At 45.2% G+C, this 25,041-nt stretch overlaps 1 protein-coding gene across 2 annotated transcripts in view; it reads left to right on the top strand.

The window, feature by feature from the left end:
* The window catches only part of LOC136578905 (leukocyte elastase inhibitor-like), a 70,147-nt gene extending 51,526 nt beyond the window's left edge, over positions 1-18,621 (top strand). For both annotated transcript variants that reach the window (XM_066579081.1, XM_066579082.1), the window contains 6 exons: positions 1,683-1,865; positions 5,787-5,924; positions 7,005-7,122; positions 8,696-8,838; positions 16,278-16,436; positions 18,089-18,621. In XM_066579081.1, the coding sequence (XP_066435178.1) occupies positions 1,701-1,865; positions 5,787-5,924; positions 7,005-7,122; positions 8,696-8,838; positions 16,278-16,436; positions 18,089-18,490 (1,125 nt within the window). In that variant the 5' untranslated portion in view covers positions 1,683-1,700 and the 3' untranslated portion in view covers positions 18,491-18,621. The remainder of the gene's footprint in view (positions 1-1,682; positions 1,866-5,786; positions 5,925-7,004; positions 7,123-8,695; positions 8,839-16,277; positions 16,437-18,088) is intronic.
* The last annotated feature ends 6,420 nt before the right edge of the window (positions 18,622-25,041 follow it).

Genomic DNA, 25,041 nt, shown 5'->3' with positions numbered 1-25,041 from the left:
CCGGCTCCCGCGTGCCTAGTTAGCCGTGTTGCCGGAGACGCGGTGGGTTTAGCGCCCCACGACGTGTCCCCGTTACCATGACAACCGGACCCACTTGTTCTGCACCCGCTGCCTGATGTCTGAGTCTCTGCCTGTCCTTAGCAGGCGCTGGGGGCTGTTCTCCCAGCGTCCAGTGATTGGGTCCTGCTGCTGTGCCAGGAGTTCTGACAGCATTATGCTGCCAGTGTATGTTCCCAGCTCCAGTTATTGTATTTTACTCCCTGCTGTGGCTTGCTTCGGACCTGACCTGACCTGAGCTGACCTTGCCTTGCCTTCGTCTGACCCCTTGTACCTCGCCTTCTGTTGCTGACCCGGATTGCCTGACCTGCCTTTGTGTTTGGTTGTTCCCTGTATTTGTCTGTGGGTCTGACTCCTGCCCCGCATCCCCAGTGAGCCTAGGGACTGTGGCCCAGTTGTTGCCTAGGGGGGCACGTAGGTAGGGACAGGGGTTGCGGGTAGTTTTAGGGACTTCCAGTTATCTGGACCCCAGCTCCCCGACAGTCATAGCTGCGCGAGGGCTTATGTTTTGCAGAATAAGTTGTACTTTGCAATGCCACCATCTTTTAGGAGAGAATGGTAAAAAGGTAATTCCCCAATGTTTGGGGGCTTTGTATTTATGGCACTCACCATACTGTATAAGTGACATGTACATTTTATTTTGTGGGTCAGTACTATTACAGCAATACCAAATATATGTATTTTCTTATGTTTTCCTACTTTTGCACAACATTTTGAACAAAAATAATTGTTCTTGCATCTCCATATTCTGAGACATAACTCTTGTAGGCCCTACATATACAGAAGGCAGACCGGGGGGCTTTTATTGGCTGTTATAGAAACTCGGCCACAATAAAGCCTGAAATGTTAAAATAAGGCTTTATATGAAGGAAATATGCCTCCATAATAGAAACGTAGCCCCACAAATCTACTCTTATAAAACCTCTTTACTCTTCACAGGGCCAAACTATGTTCTAATATAGTTGTAACATTCCTTGTGTTTGTTACTACCTCTATTCATAGAATTCCAATTCTATCCGGTCAGTCCTGCCCGACTCTTGGGCACTGTGTAGGCTGGTTTTCTCTACTCTCTACGGTTGCTTTCAATTGCCTAATGTCCATTCCTGTGTCTTTCTTGATGGCATCCAGGCAGAAGTATCTTTTGTCTTTCCTGTTTCCTTTTACCATTGACCATCGCAAGTAGCATCTCTTTTTCCCGCAAATTCGCCCCCATTACGTGTCCAAAGTCAGTCAGTCTGTGTGGGTATCGTGCCTCCCGGGACACCTCTGGGCTGATACGGTCCAGGACAACTTTGTTGGTGACCCTAGCTGTCAATGGGATTCCTAGTAGTTTTCTCCAACATGACAGCTCGAAAGTGCCAATTGTTTTTCTGTCTTCTTTCCTCAATGTTCAAATTGATATTCATAGAATATTTGGGCATTAACAATGCTTCCACATAGTAGAAAACTGCAAAGTAGTACTAGTTGAGGTTTCCAGTGCTTGTAGAACCTTCGGCATAGAGGATCTAGTATTAGGCTGCATTTAAGTTGTAGAGAAGCGGATTATTTTAGTTTGATGAACTGAGCTAACTCTTGGAGTATAGAAACAATAATTAAGTTTAGTCCCATCTGTACTCCTTCTGCAGGTCTAGAAATCGTTGGTCATGGATATTTGTGCTGCAAGCAACCAATTTGCTATTGACCTCTTCGGAGTGATCGATAAAAGTGATCCGGGTCAAAATGTTGTCCTTGCTCCTCTGAGCATACTAACTATACTTTCAATGGTATATCTTGGGGCTAGAGGTAACACTGCAGCCCAGATGGGTAAGGTAAGTTATGAAATGTCTCTCTACAATGTTACTAAGTCACATTATATAGAAAAATAATCTCCTTTTGTTTTTTTTTTGTTTTTTTTCTCCAATTAAAGCAGTTTGAGACTTTTAGGGTATGGTCCCACACTGCATAAACCTCATGTGGCTGAAACCATGCCCACTCACAGTAGCAAATAGCTGGTAGATTTTGCCAGTTAAAGGCCAGTAAATCTCCCTGCCTTTGGCCCATGTGGGTGGGCAAGGTTTGGGTACCTGAAGTTTATGCAACTTGGGACCATACTCAACTAGTTTTAGTAAAGGTCCACTTACCCAGGTCTGTGGTCAGGTTAAGGTCTGAGCTAAATGCCAACAAAAAGCTGCTGCCTTATTAGCATTTGGTGAACGTTGTAGTGCAAGATCGATCGTTATGATTATTTAGCTTTAAATTACTTACATTTTAGAGTAGGGGCATTGTGACCCATCTCTAACCTGTTTACTCCTGCCTTTATTATAAATACAGCACCAGAACCGAGCTCATACCATAAATACATACTAGACCCAAGCGCAGTTCATAAATACAGCACCAGAACCAAGTGCATAACCTAAATACAGCACCAGGACCAGGTGAATAACCTGAATGTAGCACCAGGACAAAGCTCATAACGGCACCATTGTACAATTACCGGTTCAGTTATGTTTTCAGAGGTGCTGCCAGTCTGTAATCAGATGAACAAAGTATAATTTGTGGCTTCAGAGGTGTAAAGCGGAATGTTTTTTGATAGTCATGAAGTTGGTAGGTGTCTACGGAGTTATGAAGACAAATAGCTTGCATCCTTTACATAAAGGTAGAATAGTGCTTTGGGAGGAGTTCAGAACTTTTTTCTTCTGGCAGGTATTTAAACTAAGATGAAGGGGGCAGAAATGTAATCCTTAGACTTTTGTTCTGTATTCTCAGAAGCCCGTTTCCTGAATGATAATGGTATTCCTTCACGTTGCACCGCTCCGTTCAGTGTTTTTGGAGGCTGATGTTGTAGGTGAACTTGCATGTTTAAGGCAGCATGCACATGGCACGCACAGATTGCGTGTGGAAAACCTGCCCGCTGCCAGCGACCCTGCTGACCTGTCAGAATTCTTTTTCTTCTGTAATGCAGATGCGCCACCAGCATACATGCGCATCACAGATTTGCCCCGTGCCGTCACCTAGGTGATGACGCTGACCCACAACACTTTTGCAAAGCTCATTGCAGAAGCGTCGCGGGAAGGACGGCTTCTAGAGATGAGCGAGCGTACTCGTTAAGGCAAATTACTCGAGCAAGTAGCGCCATTTTCGGGTACATGCCTGCTTGCCCGAAAAGATTCGGGGTGTCGTGAGGGAATGCGGGAGGAAACAGGGGGAGTTTCTATGGCCGACCGATATACACGACCATCTGAGGCATTCGTTTCCAATGCATTAGTTTACACGGGTGTAAATACGTTGGACTGTGAAAAATGGGACATACGCAACCGAAATACACGCCAACGCATATACGGGGAGAAAAAGATTGTTCTGGTTCTATGTTTTGCCCGATATACGACGGCAGCTCCCATAGACTCCTATGGGAGCTGGGCATAGAAAGGGAGGGGGGAAGCATTTTAGCTGTGTCCAAGGTTGCAAAAAGCCTACAGGTGCCTCTATATAGACATTAGAAGGCAACCTGAGGATTTTGGCAGAGCGCTGGTTTTCCGGGTTGCGACGTATTTTTTCCTCTAAAAAATGTTGCTCCCAGTCATGTGAATGGGTGAGAAAATACTGGCTAAGAGTGCAGTGTCCCAGAGGGTAACTCCAGATAAAGGGCATACGTTGAGGAGCTGGGATGGTAGAGTGGCCATTTGTCTCAGTGGCACTTATCAGGCTCCCTCCCATAGGGACACAAGTAGAGATAATCTTATCAGTGCAGCCAGCTGTGCTAAAAACAGCTGATCGCTCAATTGAAGAAAATTTGAAGTGAGCGAGGAACGACTTGTGCACAAAAACAGCACAATGTTGGTGCATTTAGACAAAACGAAAATCGTTCAAAAGATGGCTTTGAGCACTTTTTGAGTGATTCTCGTTGTGTCTAAATGGGCCTTTAGGAAGAGTAGAGGGGGATAATGACCTCACGTGATCTAGACTCTATGCCTCTCTTAATACATTCCAGAATTGTGTTTGCCTTTTTGGCTGCTGCATCACACTGTTGATTCATGTTCAGTCTATGATCTATTAGTCACCGCCCACTGTTCAAGCTTTTCTAGATCTTTTTGAATACTCTCTCTCTCTCTTCCCTAGTGTTAGCTGTTAAGGATGAGTGAGTATACTCGCTAAGGCACTACTTGTCTGAGTAATGTGCCTTAGACGAGTATCTCCCTGCTCGTCCATAAAAATTCGGGGACGCTGCGGCTGACAGGTGAGTCGCGGCGGGGAGCAGGGGAGAGCGGGCGGGAGAGAGAGATCTTACCTCCATTTCTCCCCGCTCTCCCCCGCAGCTCCCCGCTCCGCGGCGGTCCTCGAATCTTTAAGGACGAGCAGGGAGATACTCGTCTAAGGCAACTTACTCGGACGAGTAGTGCTTTAGCGAGTATACTCGCTCATCCTTATTAGCTATCCCTCCTAGCTTTGTGTCGTCAGCAAATTTGATCATTTCCCCCTCAATTCCCTCCTCCACATCATTTCTAAAAATGTTGAACAACACTGGGGCTAGGACAGAGCCTTGTGGTCCCCACTTGATACATTCTTCCACTTGGATGTGCAGCCATTTATCACCACTCTTTGAGTACGATACCTCAGCAAGTAGTGAATCTACCTAACAGTTGCCTTGTCAATCCCAGATTTGGTCATTTTTTTTCAAGAAGTATGAGATACTTTGTCAAATGCTTTACTAAAGCCAAGATATACTAGATCCACCGCATTACCCTGATCAACCCAGTCAGTGATTCTGTCATAGAAGGAAATTAGATTAGTCTGGCATGACTTGTTTGTAACAAACCCATGCTGGCTCTGGTTAATCACTCCATTTTTATCCAAGTACTTGCATACATTAATAATTTGTTCAAAGGTTTTTCCTGGTATAGAAGTCAGGCTCACAGGCCTGTAGTTTCCTGGATCCACCTTCTTCCCTTTTTTGAAGATAAGGACAACATTTGCCCTTTTTTAACCTTCTGGGACTTCTCCTTTTTTCCAGGAATTTTCTAAGATTATGGCGAATAGTTCAGCAATTACTTCCGCTGCTTCCTTTAGTACCCTAGGATGTAATTCATCTGGACCTTGAGATTCAAATTCATTTAAGTTAGCTTCCATTGATTTCAATTGCCGTTGCAATTATTAGCACCAGTCACTACACTGGGGTCGGAAAAGTGCTTCCACTATGACCCTGGTATCCTGGTGGCACTGCTTGGATAACTTCTTTAACCCCCATGAATTGGAAATATTGTGAATGTTTCTGCTTTGCTTTATAACCTACTAACATAAATCTTAGTGCTTGTTCACACAGCGGACTGTATACACGGATTCGATGTTGTAATCTGCATTTCCACATCCCATTATTTTCTATGGGAATCCATGACATCATTCATACAGTACAGAGTTTTCCACATGTCAACTTGAAATCCAGGTCACAGAATTACAAAAAAATGGACATGTCAGCTCTTGCTGTAGTTTCACTGAATGGAGCAAAATGCACATGTGGATCCGCAGCATTTCAAGTATTACGCTAAAAAGCTATACAAAGACATTATACCATGGAGCTATAATTAACAAAACATTCACCACAACTTCATACTTTAATTAAAACTTATAAATTCCAAGATTCTTTCCAGAGCAACTCAGACTACAGCAAAGCATAGATGCAACTTAATTTATATCAACGTCCTTATCAATAGATACTTTGTAATTACAATGACTAAATAATGATGTTATTCTTCCAGGCGCTTCATTTCAGTGATGTCACGGAAGTGCATTCCAGTTGCAAGAATCTTTTACGTAAACTAGCAGAAAGTGAAGGCGATTATGTACTGATGAACATCAACAAGTTATTTGGCGAAGAGACTTTTCAATTCCTTCCAGTAAGAAAACCTATTGATATTGTTAACATTGTTTTAATTAAATTTCTATACTATACAGTTGTCGGAATGGAATGAACCGTTCTCTGTGTAATTGTAACATCGATATAAGTAAGTGATTACAATATCAGAGCAAACGGATAATTTATAGCGGAATACTGACCCCTTGATGGCGCTAGTACCCTGTTGTACCGTCTCCAGCTTGGATACAAGATGTGATACAGGCGGGCATGGAGGCTCTAGTACCCTGTTGTACCGCCTCCAGCTTGGATACAAGATGTGATACAGGTGGACATGGAGGCTCTAGTACCCTGTTGTACTACCTTTAGTTTGGATACAAGATGTGATACAGGTGGGCATGGAGGCTCTAGTACCCTGTTGTACCGCCTCCAGCTTGGATACAAGATGTGATACAGGTGGACATGGAGGCTCTAGTACCCTGTTGTACTACCTTTAGTTTGGATACAAGATGTGATACAGGTGGGCATGGAGGCTCTAGTACCCTGTTGTACCGCCTCCAGCTTGGATACAAGATGTGATACAGGTGGACATGGAGGCTCTAGTACCCTGTTGTACTACCTTTAGTTTGGATACAAGATGTGATACAGGTGGGCATGGAGGCTCTAGTACCCTGTTGTACCGCCTCCAGCTTGGATACAAGATGTGATACAGGCGGGCATGGAGGCTCTAGTACCCTGTTGTACCGCCTCTAGCTTGGATACAAGATGTGATACGGGCAGGCATGGAGGCTCTAGTACCCTGTTGTACTACCTTTAGTTTGGATACAAGACGTGATACAGGGGCATGGAGGCTCTTGTACCCTGTTGGGCTGCCTCTAGCGGTGGGTGTCAAAGACCGTACATGCAATGGGTGCCGTGAGACCAAATGTCTTTCATCCAAGTGCCTGGAAATGGTTTCTGGAGATTTCAGAAGGCTGATCTTGTATCAATTTAAAAAGGGGTAATTATGATGAGACAATAGGACTTACTTCAGATTTAGACACTTTTGCTGATTTTTATCTTTCCGCTATCCTTGCATATTGTTATGTATAATGTTTCTTACATACATCACATCTCTTGTCAGACATTTTTGAAGGACACTGAGAATTTCTATGGTGCTAGTTTGGAAGAACTGGATTTTTTGAATGACCCAGAAAAATCAAGGAAGTACATTAATGATTGGATTACTCAACAGACACAAGGTGTGTGAAACATTTTATTCATAGCTTGTAGATGAATAATATGTATTTATTCATGTGACGCCAGCATATCCCATAGCGTATTACCAATTAGAGGGTACGTGCGTAGACAATCAGACATTACAAAGCAACAACCTAATCAACAATTGAAACAATGGAGTAAGAACTCTGCTCACAAGAGCTTACAATCTATGAGACAATAGATGACACAAAATGTAAAAGCGTTTGTTTTGTACAATGGCTCAGCCATCTGTTATAAAGCAATGCAGTGTAGTGCACAGGAAGCTACATGAACAGGTCACCCAGCCAATATAGATGCCAGCCCTCAGTCACGTTCTCCATTACTGGGCATCACATATAGTATGTCTCTTAAGCCTGGTGTCAGTGGGGTGATGACGTTGTGCACCAGGGCCGATTTCTGCATGATGTAGTGCTCAACCCCAATAAAGCCCATGAAATGGGTGGTGGGGCTCTTAAAGAAAGAACATAAGAAACCATGTTTAGAGTTCACCAAACAGCCCCAACACAGTGAATAAAGCGCTGGTCAGATGAGACTAAAACTGCGTTTGTTAGCCACCATGGGAAGCACTATGTGCGGTGCAAACCCAACACTTCCCACCACCCCAAGAACACTATTCCCACAGATACTTTTAATCCATGACTCCCTGTATTTCCTGTATGGAAATTAGACACGTGACTCTGGAGTGCAACAAGGGAGCAAGTTTCCCGTGGATCAGTTTCAGTGTGAATCCACAGTAGAATAGTAAGATTGTGTGAGATGAGTGGCTTTGAACAAGGCCTGGTCATTAGTGCTAGACCTGGCATGGCAGTATTTAAAAAAACTGCCAACTGTGTGGGGTTTTGTTTTGCTATGGTGTCGAGAATATACCAAAAATGGTGGGATAGAGGGAAAAAAATCCATCCAAACCAGAGGTTGGGGCTTAAATACTTGGCAATAAAAGTGGTCAGAAGAGGATGTTGAGAATTGTGACCAACAGGCGCTGCACCGTCAAGCAATTTGCAGCCAAATACAATGCTGGTGCTCCAACTACCAAATCGTTCCTTAGCACAGATGGGCAGCTCCATGGCCATTATTGTCTAAGAGAAACAGAAAGGCATCAGTGGGTATAAGAGCATAAAACTGAGTCACTGAGTAGTGAAGAAACATTACCTGCTCAGATGAATCCAGCTTTCTGTTGCTCCATACTAATAGGAGGGCTGGAATTTGGTGCAAGCAGCATGAATTAAAGAACCCTTCCTGTCAGCTGTTCACAGCATGTCAGCACCTCCATCTAATTTGCAGCAACTTCAAGAAGCTTCCTGTCCTGTCTGCACAGGCCAAGAACCATTTCAATACTTAGTGGAATCTGTGCCACAACTGATTGCTGAGGTTCTGAACACAAAAGGACCTCCAACTTGCTAGTTGCTGACTGTCTTTAATAAGTTGACCATTCAATGTCAAACGTGAAATAAGTTATTTATAAATGTTATGCAATAAAGCCAAAAAATGAAGGCTACTTACTAGTTTGAGTGTGTTTAAATGTACTATGAAAATCAACTATTTTTGCTTTTGCAGGGAAAATTCAAGAATTATTACCGGACCGATCAGTTTCTGAAAACACCGCATTAGTACTTGCAAATACATTTTATTTTGCTGCAAACTGGACAAAACCCTTTAATCAAAGGAAGACCAATAAGTCTCCCTTCACAAAAATTTCGGTATGTATTTACTTGCTATCTACTTAAAGTATACATGACTTTTCAGTAGACGTTTAAGAGTAGACTGTGTGTACGTGAAGTATAACTCTGTTTCTGACTATTATATGACTTAGGTCTTATTCAGACGACCGTATACCGTCCGGGTTTTCACGCCTGGCCGATATACGATGTCCTTCTCTGCCGGGGGGAGGGGGGAGGCTGGAAGAGCTGGGAGCAGCGCACTGAGCTCCCACCCCCTCTCTGCCCCTCGGCACTATTTGCAATGGGAGGTGGCGAAACGAGGTGAAGCTAAGTTCCAGGACTTAGCCCCACCCCCTCCCATTGCAAATGGTGCAGAGGGACGGAGAGGGGGCGAGAGCTCAGTGCGCTGCTCCCGGCTCTTCCAGCCTCCTTCCTGTGCAGAGAGGGACACCGTATATCGCCCGGGCGTGAAAACCCGGCCGATATATGGTCGTCTAAGAAATGCAAATCTCTCCCTTATACTTTCTGTACGTTCCACTCCTAAGTTTGGCAAACAAAATACTGTGAAAAATACTAGGAAAAATTTTTATATAAAATTTATAGCTTTATTAACCCCCTAGTGACTAAGCCTCTTTGCCCCTTAATGACCAGGCCAAATTTTAGAAATCTGATGTGTCACTTTAACATAGAATAACTCCGTAAAGGTTTTGCATATCCAAGTGATTCTGACATTGTTTTTTCGCCACATGTTGTACTTCATTTAGGTGGTAAAAATAGTCTGACAGAATTTGTGTATATTTAATAAAAGCGCCAAAATTGGGAATTTTTTTTTTTTAATTGTCACTTTTTTCACATTTTCAATTGTAATATATCAAATATGTGCAAACATGCTGTACATTTGATAAGATATGTTTCCATCCGTTTACTTTATGTTCAAACGTTTTTTATTTGTATTTTTGCCAATATTACAAACATCATAACAAGGTGTAATAAGCCGTACCTTAGTCTTCCGGGGTGAAGACAGGAGCGGAGCCCGGGCCCATGTGTGTTATTGGGCGTTTGTTTTGCTCTTTCAAAGTCTGCCCCTGTCTATCCACGTCTTTAACCTCCTTGAAGTCCGGAAGGAGATCCACACCTGCCAAACTCCGTAGAATTTTTCCAGGGCTCCACTCTCGTCCGCCCCTAGCTCATCAAAGCGCATAAGTTCATTAGGTTCTTCCACCCACATGGCCCTCGACGGTGGGGTACCGGACCTCCACACTCTCGGTATAATTCTTTTGGCTGCTAAAATAAAGAAACGTAAAATGCTGTTTTTGATCCTTTTGATTGATCCCGGGAGGACTGAGAGAAAGGCCATCTCTATGGTTAATGTGACTTGAGGGGAGCAAATGGCATTATGTATCTCCATTACCTCTCTCCATAATGTGGCTATCGCCGGGCAGCTCCACCAGATGTGGGAAATATCACCTCTGTCCGCATTACATCTCCAGCATGTAGGTAGTGTAAGGGGGTATATTTTGTGTAGGGTCTCCGGGGTCCTTACCACCGGGACATAATCTTGAAATTAAGATCTTGTAATTTGCATGCTGATGATAATTTATGACACATGCTCCATGCCCTCTCCCAGTCCTCCTGTGGGAGGCTCTGTCCCAGTTCCCTCTCCCAGTTGGCCACGTAGGTAGGCATCTGGAACTCCGATCCCCGAGTCCGCAGCTCTCCGTAGATTACGGATATCATATGTCTCTGGGCACCCATTGACATGCATCTCTGTTCGAAAGCCGTAAACGGGCTGGTAAGATTTACCTGAGGGACCAGGGACCCCACAAACCCCCTAAGCTGAAAGTATTGCAGCCACGCATTTGGTCGCGCATCTCTCATCCAAAATTTCCCACAGCGATTTCATTCCCGTGGGGTTCATCACGTCTCGGAGGCGCGGGGTTGGGCAGATAGGTATCCCCAGGACTGGAAGTCCCTGCATGGATGTCTTGAATTGTGGGTTAGCTATCAGTGGAGTAAGTGGGCCTGGCACTGTTATTAAGCCTGCATTCTGCCCATGTACGAAGAAGTTGTTCCATAAATGGGGATATGTTAGGAATAGCTCTTATGTGTCTGGGTGGGATCCAGATTGCAACTGGTAGGGATCCTGGTACTAGCGCATGTTCTGCCTCCACCCAGAGCTTTGAGCTTTCTCTTTTGAGTAGGTCTAGCATGCAATTAGTGATGCTTGCTTTATGATAGAGGGCTAAGTCAGGTAGGCCCATCCCACCGCTACCCCTGGGTCTCGTGAGTAGGGAGTATCGCATGCGGGGTTTCCTACCTCTCCACACAAACGCTGTGACTATTGATCGTAATTTTTTTAGATAGGAGCTGGGTAATTTTATTGGAATCGTTTGACAAATGTACAGGAACTTGGGAAGGGAGTCCATTTTTAGGGCGTTAATTCTTCCCCCCCAGGAGAGAAGTAGGGATTTCCAATTATTTAGGTCTCTCTCTAGGTTAGTGGTGAATGGTAGGTAATTTAATTCGAATGCTCGTGAGGTGTCCGCAGGTAACTGGATACCTAGATATTTTATTGCGGTATGTCTCCATTGATAGGGGAATTGATCTTCTAGTTGAGACACCTCGGTCTGCGGCAGTGAGACATTAAGCACTTCTGACTTTTGCGCATTGACCTTATAGTTACTTAGCTTCCGAAACCGCATGAACTCCTGATGTAACGCTGGAAGCCCAATGCGTGGGTTAGATAGGTAGAGTAGGAGATCGTCTGCAAAAAGAGCCATCTTGTGCTCCATGCCTCCGATACGATTATTCATTTTTTTGGCAATTGTGTCATGTTAAAAACAGCTTTTTTTTAGTACAGCACACATAGGAATGAAGCCTTGCCCCCTAAAATGGATCCCCCTGTTTGTCCCGGGTTGAGAAACATACCCATTGTGGCCCCAATCTACTTATAGAATACATGGCTAGGCATATGATGGAGGGAACATCCGCTGGATTTCAGGGCACAAGTGAATAAATTCCAGGCCCACTGGTGTGAAAAGAAATTTGACTCCCTAAAAATCCCCATTTTTTGGCATTCCCTAAATCTTAGATAAAAGTAATCATGTAAACTGTGTGGTATTTCCGAAGACAGGGGTAATTACGGGGGCTGGTTGGGATGGGCACATGGGGCAATAAAACTGGGTATCCCCCCCCCCGCCTTCCCCCTCCTCCTCCTCCCATGCTTTTTGGGGGTCATTTCTTGACCTCAGCGGCGGGGATGGTGTGTAAAAAGTGGCGCTCTGTGAGTCTCCGTAATCTTGCTGAGGTGCGGTGGTCTCACACAGAAGGCGCTCAGCAAGCTGCTCCAAGAACTGCAAGAAGACGAGCGTTCCCGGTAACTTCTTGTAAATTACGTATTACAGGTAGTAATAATCTTTATTTGTATAGCGCCAACTTATTCCGCAGCGCTTGCGGTAGCGATCTGAATAACGCCATATGTGGAATCTGCTTGCGGAGACCTGCAGCGGTTCCCAGCTGTGAGCCGGCCGTGGCCCTGCGTACGGCCACATAACGTACTGTACATAACTGCGTACTCACACAGGCGGTCATGCACAGTACTCCTTTTCTTGTTTATATTTCCCCTGCCATTGCTTAGCAATGACGCGGATACCCACAGCCCGTAGACAATGTATACGTATGGGCTGTGGATATATCCCCGACCATGGAGCACAATGGGCTCTGTTGCGCATATCCATGATAAAATAGAACCTGATGCGTTCTCTTTTCTGCGAGTGGATTACGTAATTCTGACCCACTAATGTGAGCGGAATTGTGAAATCCAATGCGATTGATCTGCGTATTACCGCGGATCAGACGCATGCGGAATCCACAATTTCTATCCAGTCATGTGAGACCGGCCAAAGGTAGATCGCTACCTTTTTATCACGTGACCACGGACCGCTCAACGAGGCCACCCGTCACTGCCCTAGGCTCTCGGCGTCCGTTGGTTGCTGGGAGCAAAGAGATTTAAAGTTTCCTGGGCTCCCCAGCTCCTGCGCATGTGTCCGGCATTTTGTTAGCGGGCGCATGCGCAGAAGCCATGTAAAATGATTGCGTCTGGGTTCAAATACGGAGACCTTCGTTAAGACGTTTCATCTCTTCTCACAGATCACATCGGTGAGGGGAGATGAAACTTCCACCTTTTTTAAACTGCCACGTGATTGCCGCTAGGTGACACAGACTGAACAGGATCCTACAAAACTATTGAATTGATGTTCTAACAGTATGTAGATATATTGAATGCTCAACAAGACCTTTAATGCTCCACAGCAGGATATGAGGATGTTCTGTTAAAAATGACAGAGCTCTCAATCCAATCTTAAAATGCACAAATATTTAGAATGCTCGGCACGTTTCTCCGGCCGTACGGACAGAACATCAGGGGTTAATGCACTAGCCAAGATTATTAGGCTATGAATGCCAAATAAGCAGATCTAGACATCAGTCCTGATGGTGAACTCCAGGGTGCCAATGGAGATGATTGTCCCTGGTAATATTTCAGGTGAGTCCGAGTAATCTCCTCTCCAGGAATCTGACAGAGTAGATATTTGTAGGACATTGATTTCAAAATCATTTCAGGAGTAAGACTGGGGTTGTCCCCCGACCACTTCCCCACTCCCGGATCTATATGGTCCTGTTCCCACGTATCCCTTATTGCCCGGTACATTCTAGATATCATTCCCCTCAGAGATCCATGTTCTGCCTATTTGCACCCAGTCGAGTTCCTCAAACTGTGGTACTAATTTCTGAAATATAATGTCTGGCCTGTGAATATGAAAACCATGGTATTGACAGCTCAGGATATTTTTGTTTCACTTCTTCGAGTGACAGGATACGTCTTTCTTTCCTGTGAAATAGTTTGTCTATTGAGCCAATTCCTTAAGCCCGCCAGGAGAAAAACATATTGTGGTGATGATTGTCTTGAAAGTATTAATAAGTGATAGATATTGTGATATGTGGGGAAGCATGGCTATCCCTACGTAGTCGGTCCCAGGCCGCTAGTATCAGAGGGTTATGTTTAACAGTTTCTGGTAGTTCCGCGTACGGAAGGTGAAGGATATTTTGCAATTGTATTTGGCCTGACATTCTTTCTTCTAATGGGTTATTGGTAAAGTTCGATTGGGAATATATCCAACCGTGGATAACTGGGGCCTGCACTGCCAGGGTATCGTCCTGTAAATGTGGGAAGTTTATTTCCCCCGTTGACTCAGTGTTTTTGCAGTGTTTTAAGGGCAATGTGTGGTCTCTTTCCATCCCAGATAAAAGTTCTGTAGAGAAAATTGATTTTTTTATGTCTCTTAGTTTTACAAATATAGGTAAGAATGTAGGATATACAGTAGGCGCGGAAATTCTGTCATTTTTAAAAGATTTGCCCTTCCCATAAAAGACAGTGTGAAATGCTTCCACAAATTTAAGGTGATTTCCAGTTGTTTTTTCTATAGGGCTCAATGTTTGTCTTATATAATCTGAAGGGCATCTTGTGACCTGTACCGCCAAATACTGTATAGAATGTGTTGTCCATAATGCTTTGGCTGTCCCTTAAGCAGCAGGGCCTCAGTTTTGTCTAAATTCAGGGTATAACCCAAAAGCATCCCCACCTTTTCAGTCTTATGTAGCAAGGGTGTCAGTGTTTCTTTATGGTTGCTAACTTCTAGGAGTATGTTGTCTGCAAATGCCTCCACTTTAATTTCCATATCAGCATATCAGATTCCTGTAACTGATGTGGTTTTTGTTAGACATCTAAGTAGCGGGTCTATGGATAGATTAAACAGCAATGGGGATAGGGGGCAGCCTTGCCTGGCTCCTCTAAATAGATCAATCGCCGGGGTGTTGACACCGTTAACTGTGAGGGTAGTGGTAGCATTTGTGTGTGTCACGTTTATATAGTTTGTGAAGATCTGTCCAAAAACGCATCACCCCAGTACTGCGCTCAAATATGGCCAAGCCATTTTGTCAAAGGCTTTTTTGGCGTCCAAGCTCAGAAGCATTGCCACTGGGCTATTGGGATTCTGCATAACAACTGTCGCCGCTATTGCAGCACTAATGTTTTTTTAAGTGCTTCTTCCGTATGTGAAGCCTTTCTGGGACGGGTCGAGTATGGAAGGAAGAATATTCTGAAGCCTATCTACTAGTATCTTGGACAGAAACTTATAGTCACAGTTAAGTAAGGTTATCAGCCTATAGCAGTGGGGGTCAGTAGTGTCCTTGTTGGGCATGGGGAGTAAGTCTTCTACTTCCTTTCCGTGTGTGTGTATATATATATATTATTGTATTATACAGTTGGGTCAAGGTTGATACTAGATGTGATGTGAGTATTTTCTAGTATTCAACCGAGAATCCATCTGGTCCCGGTGACTTTTCCCCTCTGACGCCGCGATTATTTCCCATACCTCTTCCTCTTGTATGGTGGCCTCTAGTAATGATATTTGTTCGTCCGTAAGTTTAGGTAAGCCCACTGCTTTCAGGAAATCTTGTATATCTTGAGTGTTTGACGGTTCAGCTCTATAAAGATCCTCCAAGTAATCATATAGTATCTGGGCCACCCCCTCTTGGCGGGTTACCAAACTGCCCAGTCTTAAGGCTAGGATTGGTTTATGTGGTTGCTGTTGTTTAGCTAGATTTGCTGATCGGCGCCCTGTTCTGGTACCCCATCTGTAAAATCTGTTTTTTGTTAGTTGAGTCTGCCGATGTGCTGGGCATGTACAAATGTGTAAGAGGTGCTTCACTGTCTGGAATATCTGGTAGGAATGATCTCCCGGGCAGTCAATATGTTCCCTTTGCGCCTCCAGCAGGGAGGAGTGTAATGTCTGTGGGATATATAGCCTATAATATGCATTACTGCCTTTGAGGCTTGCCAAAACAATACTATATTGTCCTCATGTTCTCTGTTATCATCCGTGTAATTATTCCAGTGGAGTCCCAGATAGCCTCTGAAATCCTCTGCTTCCAACATAAAAGAAGGCAAACGCCACAATCGCGCCTCCTGGGAGGGACCAGTTGTAACTCCAATGTAACCAGCGCATGATCGGAGAGAACAATTGGGTAGATTGTGAATTTGTGATATTGATTGATCAAAGCTTTTTAAACAACACTGAGATTAATTGCAATATTTTAAAGAGATTTAATCAAGCCATTGGGGATAATAGGCTGAACTGGATGACATGTGTCTATTTTCAGTCTAACATACTATGTTACTTTGTAGTTAATAACCCTTATATTGAAATACGTATTTACTTTCATTGCAGTTAATCGCACCTTCTGTAGAGCATCAACACTTTGTAAATAATATATGTATCAAGAGAAAATTAACAGAATACATTTCCTAGTGGAAAAACATGTAATTAGCTTTACTCCGCCGCCGCACAATTAGGGAGTTGTTTTGCCTTTATGTTATGGAAAAAATAGGCCGATTATTTCCCTGTTTTCTTTCCCTTCAGAATGAAGAAGTAATGGTGAACATGATGCACATCACTAGCCACTTCAATGTGAAATACGTTAGGAATCCTGGCATTAAAATATTGGAGCTTCCATATGGTACATCAGGAAACATCGTTATGGTCGTACTTGTCCCCGATAATATTTCAGTGTTCAAACAGGTAAGTCAGAGGCCAGACAAGAAATTAAATATTTGCATTAATATCGGACGTATTGTCTGAGTAACAATGTATGGCCCTTTTACACCATTGTCCTGCGCTCCCATGGGAATTTGAACCTTAATCGTTCCGTGTAAAAGCATGTAGCACCTGAACGAGAATTGTTTAGTCGCATTCTGCACGCAATCAACAGCCATCGTGTTGTGGAGGTGGGACCTATGAATTGGCGGAGCTGCGGCATTGATTGGCCAATTGATAAATCCCCCCTCCACAATGCAATGGCTGTGATTGTCTGAGCAGCAGCCAAAGAACAAATCACAGTGATTGGTTCATCCAGGGCTGCAATGGAGCCTGGAGGCAGGATTTATGAATCCTGCAACCAGGAAGTGATCTTCTGTGGGCGAATGAGTACTGCAGGATGTGTGACAGAGCTCCGGAGAGCAGTGGGATAACCCAGGCTGAGCCTGCTAGCTAAGTATTCCTTTTTTTTCCCATGGAATGCAGCTAGGGCTTATTTTCAGAGTACAGTTTAATCTTCTCACTGTAAAAGCATGCGATTTTTCACAAGAAAATGCATTGCTGCTACAAAATCATGTGGACAAAGTTGCGATATCACCGCAATGGCAGTAGACAACAAATTAGAAAAAAAAACCATGCTCCAGTAATCGGATAGGTGAAATGAGAAGGCAGAAGGAACTTACTTAGCAGGGGTGTCAGTGCAAATGACACCCCTGAAAATCCAGGTCAGCTTGTAGAAATGAATCTTGTCCAAGTTATGACGTTATAAAGGTTCTTTATTCAATATTATAGCGGCGATATCACTGCCGCCGTGTGAGAGACCTTAACATTATGGTGAAAACAAATATGCCTCGTTTTGTATGTTTTACTAACTTTGCACAACAGTGTATTTAATGTGCTCCCTTTTTACAGTCATAACTTTTATTGTGTTTCAAAGCATATGGGGAGATAAAAGCGATACCACCATTGGTTCCTGTATGTTGTTTTACTACTGTTCACTGTTGTATAGTGGAGGTAATTAGTTTTTAGCATTCACTTAGTTAAATTCCCCAATAATAAGAGATTTAGAAATGCAGGGATAAGAAGAAGCCTCACTTTACAAGTGATAGGAGAATGGCTGTATAATGCCTCATCAGCCAGCGTCATCCATGGTATATAGAAAGAGGGCAGAGTCCCCATGGAATTGTGTTGGTGAAATCTATTCTTGATGGAAACCTCTACCAGACTTCCCCCAGATTGCTGATCATCTATCTTGGATGAAAAGTATCATGTTGTTTTGCTTTTTCGTATCGTGCTGATATACTACAATATACAATGTCACTTTTGATGGTATCCTGGATGTCTTATATCTCTGTTCCTTCCTATAATTTGTATATCTTGTATGTAGATCCCATTGTAGCACTTTAGGTACATTGTAATACTTAGGTTTACATACACAGGATATTTGTTCTCGCCTTGAAACTCACCACAAAACAACTGTGTGCATTAAATAACGTATTAACCTTGCTAGAGAGATTCTTAAAACATTTTCCCAGCTTGATGTGCTCACTATATGAACATGTTTGGCATTATGTCTCCAATTAGAAGTTAATTAAAAAAAGGCATTTACGCGATTTAGCTGCTTATTTTCCATGCAGGTAAAAGAACAGCTGTCAATGGAAAAATTAAATATCTGGATGAGCCCATTAAAAATGCAGAAGATGAATGTATTAGTGCATCTGCCAAAGTTCAGTATACAGAAAAGCCTCTGCATGAAAAACATCCTTTCGTCTTTGGGAATTGTGGATGCTTTTAATCAGAACAAGGCAAATTTCTCGGGAATGACAGAGCAGAGCGATATGTTTGTGTCTGAGGCTTATCACCAGACTTTCTTAGAGGTCAATGAAAGAGGAACGGAGGCCGCCAGCTCCACTGCATCAGTCATGTCTGTTCGAAGTTTTCCCCTTGAAGAAGTAAGCGTAGATCTTCCCTTCTACTATTTCATAATAGAGAAGACGTCCAGCTGTATACTCCTATCTGGGATGGTCTATGAGCCCTAAGAAAAGAAATCTGTTCATGCCGTTATTACTTGTAAACCTCGGCCAGCTCTTATGAAATGTATTCTGTAATGTATATAATTCGTGGCTATTTTCTATTTAATTCCTGGAATAAAGTACTGTATTCCATTGTAGAGGTCATCTTATATTTATGCAGTAAAGAAGTGTTGGTTATGGCTGCTTTCACATTTGCATTGGGGGTTTCTGTTTTCCTGCTCCGCTATGGGAGCAAGAAAGGAAACGTATGAATTTTTTTTTGTGCCGTTGGCTAATGGAAACCTTTTTCTGCAGTAATTCCCTATACATATCATTTCACAAATGTAACATAGAATAATAGAGCAAAGCAGGGGACATCAACTTCTCATACTGCACTGTCAGCAGAGTAAACTGCTTCCTGTACTCTGCTTGTAGATCAGGAGCCACACCAGCTTTATGGTGGCCCTCAAAGACACGCATTGTAAGTGTATGGCTATGTAGTAATAGTGACCCCAGTAGTGAGAGTCCATCATAATGGTCGCAGTAGTAAGGGACCCCAATAGTGACTCCAGTAATGATTGTGACTCTCATAGTGGCTACAACAGTAATAGTGCTGTGAGCCGAACCAGACCCAGATGAGGGAGCAGCAGAAAGACGGCTTTTTGTCTTGGAGGCGCTGCTGCTCTCCTCCTTGGAAAATGTATGTTTTCTAGTGCGGTTTCCACGGGGGAAAAAAGTGCATATACAGGCCAGGGTGTGCGTCGGACAAAATACTATAAAAATGAGAAAAACCTTTAAAAAAGATTTAAAAAATGAATTTAAAAAAAAAGTAAAAAAAAGAGTAAAAAAAACCATTTTTTATGCTTTTTCTCAGATTAGCATAAAAAAAGGTAAAAAAAAAATAAAACCCCGCATATTTGGTATTGTCGCGTCCGTAACGATGCGTACAATAAGTTGCACATGCTTTTGACTGTGCATGGAAAAAAACGCTAAAAAAAAAGCTAAAAAACTGAGGCAAAATGCTCATTTTTAGCATTTTGCCTCACTAAAAACGCAATAAAAGTGATCAAAAAAGCCGTATGTACGCCAAAATGGCACCAATAAAATCTACAGCTTGTCTCTCAAAAAATAAGCCCTCATAGAGCTCTGTACATCAAAAAATAAAAAAGTTACGTGACTTTGAATGCAGCAATTTAGAATAGAAAAAAGATTTCCAAAAAAAGGGTTTTTATTGCAGAAAAGTGGGAAAACCTAAAAAAAATGTTAGAATTTTGGTATCGTTGTAACCGTACCGGTCTGCAGAAAAAATGGAAAGTCTCATTTATGCTGCATGATTAACGGTGTAAAAAAAAAATAAAAAAATCTATGGCAGAATTGATGCGTTTTCTCTCTCTGCTATCATTAAAAAAAAAATAAAAAGTTTTACAAATAGTCTATGTACCCAAAATTGGCATCGATAAAAACTACAGTTCGCCATGCAAAAAACAAGCCCTCATACGGCCGCGTCGACGGAAAAATAAAAAAGTTATGGCTTTTGATAAACGGAGAAGAAAATCCGCCAAAAATTGTTACGTCCTTAAGCCCAAAATAGGCCGTGTCATGAAGGGGTTAAGGAGCAAACAGGCTTCATCACTATTTGTGTATTTTCTTAATGTCCAAGTTAGGTTTAAAGACAGCAACCCCACAACTCAAAGACTGTCTGCTCCGGGCAGTTGCCTACTATTTCTATATATTTGAAATGTAAGTGAACATTTAGCATTGTGAAGACTAAGTACCTACCCTTGTGTCGCCATCTGCCCAATTATGACTGTTCGTAGTACAGAGTCTAGTGCCAGGCTGCTTACCTCTATTAAACTTCTGGAAGCACAGGATTGTGCTGTAATTTGTACCACTCTCCTCAGTGGGGGACAGAAGGCATACCTCATGCACAAAGTAAGCCAGTTGTGACAGTCACCTGTATAATAAACCCTACAGTTTCTTCTATTGAAGGACAGCACTATATAGTCAAAATACTAGAAAAACCCCTGCATGCCAAGCAGCTGGGCAGAAAGCGGACATTATAGTCAATGGGGTCCATATGGGCTGTTCAGTGCCATCCAGAGACAGAGACATTCGGCTGCGGGGATTTTCCTTACCTGCTCCCTGAACAGAGCAAAGCGGAACCCTGAGCGTAAATTTAAAATCACCCTTAAGGCAACTGGTGTGTACATGTGTACGTGTGTGTGTGTGTGTGTGTGTCCGTGTGTCTGTGTGTGTGTCCGTGTGTGTGTGTCCGTGTGTCTGTGTGTGTGTCCGTGTGTGTGTGTCCGTGTGTCCGTGTGTGTGTCCGTGTGTGTGAGTGTGTGTGTACGTGAGTGTGTGTGTACGTGTGTGTGTGAGTCAGCTGCCTGCACAGTGTATGGTGACAGACACCTATAGAGGGAAAGTCCAATACACGCTCCATAGCCTGCATTGCATTGAAAAAAAAACAAATCCTTTTTACGGCTACCTGTGACCCAGTGCATTTCACTGCGTGGCCTGTGAGACTTCAGGTGCATCACAACTGCATAGTGCAGAGCAAGGCCTGCGTTCAGCCTTCAGTTAAATTTTTTGCTGGGTGCAGTTAGCGTAACGTAAGCGCTGTCTGCCGCCAAGTGCACGCCAACATACAACACATTTTTAACACTGCTATGTGTTAGTCGTCAGCTGCCTGCCCAGTGTACGGTGACAGACACCCATAGAGGCAAAGTCTGATACACGCTCCATAGCCTGCATTGCATTGAGAAAAACAGATATTTAAAAAAGAAATCCTTTTTACGGCTACCTGTGACCCAGTGCATATCACTGCGTGGCCTGTGGGACTTCAGGTGCATCACAACTGCATAGTGCACAGCAAGGCCTGCTTGCATCCTTCCTTATAATTTATCTCTGGCTTAATTTTGAGTTATATAACCGGTGGCAGACACCAACTGCGCGGCAATAATTCACAAACATTTTTACACCGCTCAGTGTCTGCTCGATTCTTAATCCACCATGCTGAGCGGTAGGAGTAGGAGTAGAGGACGAGGACGCGGTCGAGGGCGCGGGCACAGAGTTCCACGTGAGGGTGTGGGCATAGGCCAAGTTCCTGGTCCTGGTGAATCGCAGCCGGCTGCTGCGGGATTAGGAGAGAGGAAAGTTTTTGGGGTCCCCAGTTTCCTATCACAATCTTTGGGTCCACATCGTAGACATTTATTAAAAAACGAGCAGTGTGAGCAGGTCCTGTCGTGGATGGCAGAAAGTGCATCCAGCAATCTATCGACCACCCAGTCTTCTACGCCGTCCACTGCTGCAACTCTGAATCCTCTGGCTGCTGCTCCTCCTTCCTCCCAGCCTCCTCACTCCATTACAATGACACATTCTGAGGAGCGGGCAGACTCCCAGGAACTGTTTTCGGGCCCCTGCCCAGATTGTGCAACAATGGTTCCTCTCCCACCGGAGGAGTTTGTCGTGACCGATGCCCAACCTTTGGAAAGTTCCCGGGGTCCGGGGGATGAGTCTGGGGACATCCGGCAACTGTCTCAAGAGCTTTCAGTGGGTGAGGAGGACGATGACGATGAGACACAGTTGTCTATCAGTGAGGTAGTAGTAAGGGCAGTAAGTCCGAGGGAGGAGCGCACAGAGGATTCGGAGGAAGAGCCGCTGGACGATGAGGTGACTCACCCCACCTGGTGTGATAAGCCAACTGAGGACAGGGTATCAGAGGGGGAGGCAATTGCAGCCGCAGGACAGGTTGCAAGAGGCAGTGGTGTGGCCAGGGGTAGAGGCAGGGCCAGAGCAAATAATCCACCAGCTGTTTCCCAAAGCACCCCCTCGCACCAAGCCACCGTGCAGAGGCCAAGGTGCTCAAAGGTGTGGCAGTTTTTCAGTGAGACCGCGGACGACCGACGAACTGTGGTGTGCAACCTTTGTCATGCCAACATCAGCCGGGGAGCCACCAGCCTCACCACCACCAGCATGTGCAGGCATATGATGGCCAAGCACCCCACAAGGTGGGACGAAGGCCGTTTACCGCCTTCGGGTTGCACCACTGCCTCTCCCCCTGGGCCCCAACCTGCCACTGAGATCCAACCCACCTCTCACGACACAGGCACGAGCGCCTCCTGGCCTGGACCCACACCCTCACCTCCGCTGTCCTCGGTCCCATCCAGCAATGTCTCCCAGCGCAGCGTCCAGCTGTCGCTAAGAGAATCGTTGGAGCGAAAGAGCAAATACGCCACCACGCACCCGCACACTCAAGCTTTAAATGTCCACATACCCAAATTGATCAGCCTGGAGATGCTCCCATACAGGCTTGTGGAAACTGAGGCTTTCAAAAACATGATGGCGGCAGCGGCCCCGCACTACTCTGTCCCCAGTCGCCACTACTTTTCCCGATGTGCCGTCCCAGCCCTGCACGACCACGTCTCCCGCAACATTGTGCGCGCCTTCACCAACGCGGCTACTGGCAAGGTCCACTTAACAACAGACACGTGGACAAGCACAGGCGGGCAGGGCCACTTTATCTCCCTGACGGCACATTGGGTGAATTTAGTGGAGGCTGGGACCGAGTCAGAGCCTGGGACCGCTCACGTCCTACCCACCCCCAGAATTGCGGGCCCCAGATCGGTGCTGGTATCTGCGGTGGTGTATGCCACCTCTACTAAACCTTCCTCCTCCTCCTACGCAACCTCTGCCTCGCAATCCAGATGTGTCAGCAGCAGCACGTCGCCAGCAGTCAGTGACGAGCGGCACGGCAGCACAGCAGTGGCCAAGCGTCAGCAAGCCGTGCTGAAACTACTCAGCTTAGGAGAGAGGAGTCACACGGCCCACGAACTGTTGCATGGTCTGACAGAGCAGACCGACTGCTGGCTTTCGCCGCTGAGCCTCCAACCGGGCATGGTCGTGTGTGACAACGGCCGTAACCTGGTGGCGGCTCTGCAGCTCGGCAGCCTCACGCACGTGCCATGCCTGGCCCACGTCTTTAATTTGGTGGTTCAGCGGTTTCTGAAAAGCTACCCACACTTGTCAGACCTGCTTGGAAAGGTGCGCCGGGTCAGCGCACATTTCCGCAAGTCCAACACGGATGCTGCCACCCTGCGGACCCTGCAACATCGGTTTAATCTGCCAGTGCACCGACTGCTGTGCGACTTGTCCACACGGTGGAACTCTACGCTCCACTTGTTGGCCAGGCTCTATGAGCAGCATAGAGCTATAGTGGAATACCAACTCCAACATGGGCGGCGTAGTGGGAGTCAGCCTCCTCAATTCTTTACAGAGGAGTGGGCCTGGATGGCAGATATCTGCCAGGTCCTTGGAAACTTTGAGGAGTCCACCCTGATGGTGAGCGGCGATGCTGCAATCATTAGCGTCACCATTCCCCTGCTATGCCTGTTGAGAAGTTCCCTGCAAAGCATAAAGGCTGATGCTTTGCGGGCGGAAACGGAGGCAGGGGAAGACAGTATGTCGCTGGATAGTCAGAGCACCCGCATGTCTATATCTCAGCGCGTGGAGGAGGAGGAGGGGGAGGAGCCTGAGGAGGAAGAGACAGCTGGGCCCACTGCAGAGGGTGCCCATGCAGCTTGCCTCTCTTCCATTCAACGTGTATGGCCTGAGGAGGAGGAGGATACTCAAAGTGATCGTCCCAGTGAGGACAGCCATATGTTGCGTCCAGGTACCCTGGCACACGGCTGAATTTATGTTAGCATGCCTTTCTTGTGACCCTCGTATTAGACGCATTCTGGCCCCTACGGATTACTGGGTGTACACACTGCTTGACCCACGGTATAAGGAGAACCTTCCTACTCTCATTCCCGAAGAGGAAAGGGGTTTGAGAGTGATGCAATACCACAGGACCCTGGTGGACAAACTGATGGTAAACTTCCCATCTGACAGCGCTAGTGGCAGAAGGCGCAGTTCCGAGGGCCACGTGGAAGGGGAGGCGCGGACATCAGGCAGCATGTTCAGCGCAGGCAGGGGAACACTCTCCAAGGCCTTTGCCAGCTTTATAGCTCCCCAGCAAGACTGTCTCACACCTCCCCAGTCCAGGCTGAGTCGGAGGGAGCACTGTAAAAGGATGGTGAGGGAATACGTAGCCGATCGCACGACCGTCCTCCGTGACGCCTCTGCTCCGTATAACTACTGGGTGTCAAAGCTGGACACGTGGCCCAAACTCCCGCTGTATGCCCTGGAGGTGTTGGCGTGCCCTGCGGCTAGCGTCTTGTCAGAGAGGGTGTTTAGTGCAGCTGGGGGAATCATCACGGACAAGCGTACCCGCCTGTCAACTGACAGCGCCGACAGGCTTACACTCATAAAGATGAACAAAGCCTGGATTTCCCCAGACTTCTCTTCTCCACCAGCGGACAGCAGCGCTACCTAAAGACCTTTGTCAATCTGTGTATGATATTCGTCCTCCTCCTCCGGCTCCTTCTCCTGAAACCTCTCGTAATCACCGCAAATGGGTAATTTTTCTGTGGGCCAAAAGGCTCATATAACTTTTCTAAATAATATTTATCTGTTTCAATTCTCATTCAAGCATTGAAACTTCCACCTGAACCTATTGTGTTTTAGACTGGGCTGCC

The sequence above is a fragment of the Eleutherodactylus coqui genome, chromosome 9, assembly GCF_035609145.1.
Source record: "Eleutherodactylus coqui strain aEleCoq1 chromosome 9, aEleCoq1.hap1, whole genome shotgun sequence".
Taxonomy (NCBI): Eukaryota; Metazoa; Chordata; class Amphibia; order Anura; family Eleutherodactylidae; genus Eleutherodactylus; species Eleutherodactylus coqui.
The sequence above is the reverse complement of the archived record's forward strand: the minus strand, read 5'-3'. Positions and strand labels throughout refer to the sequence as shown.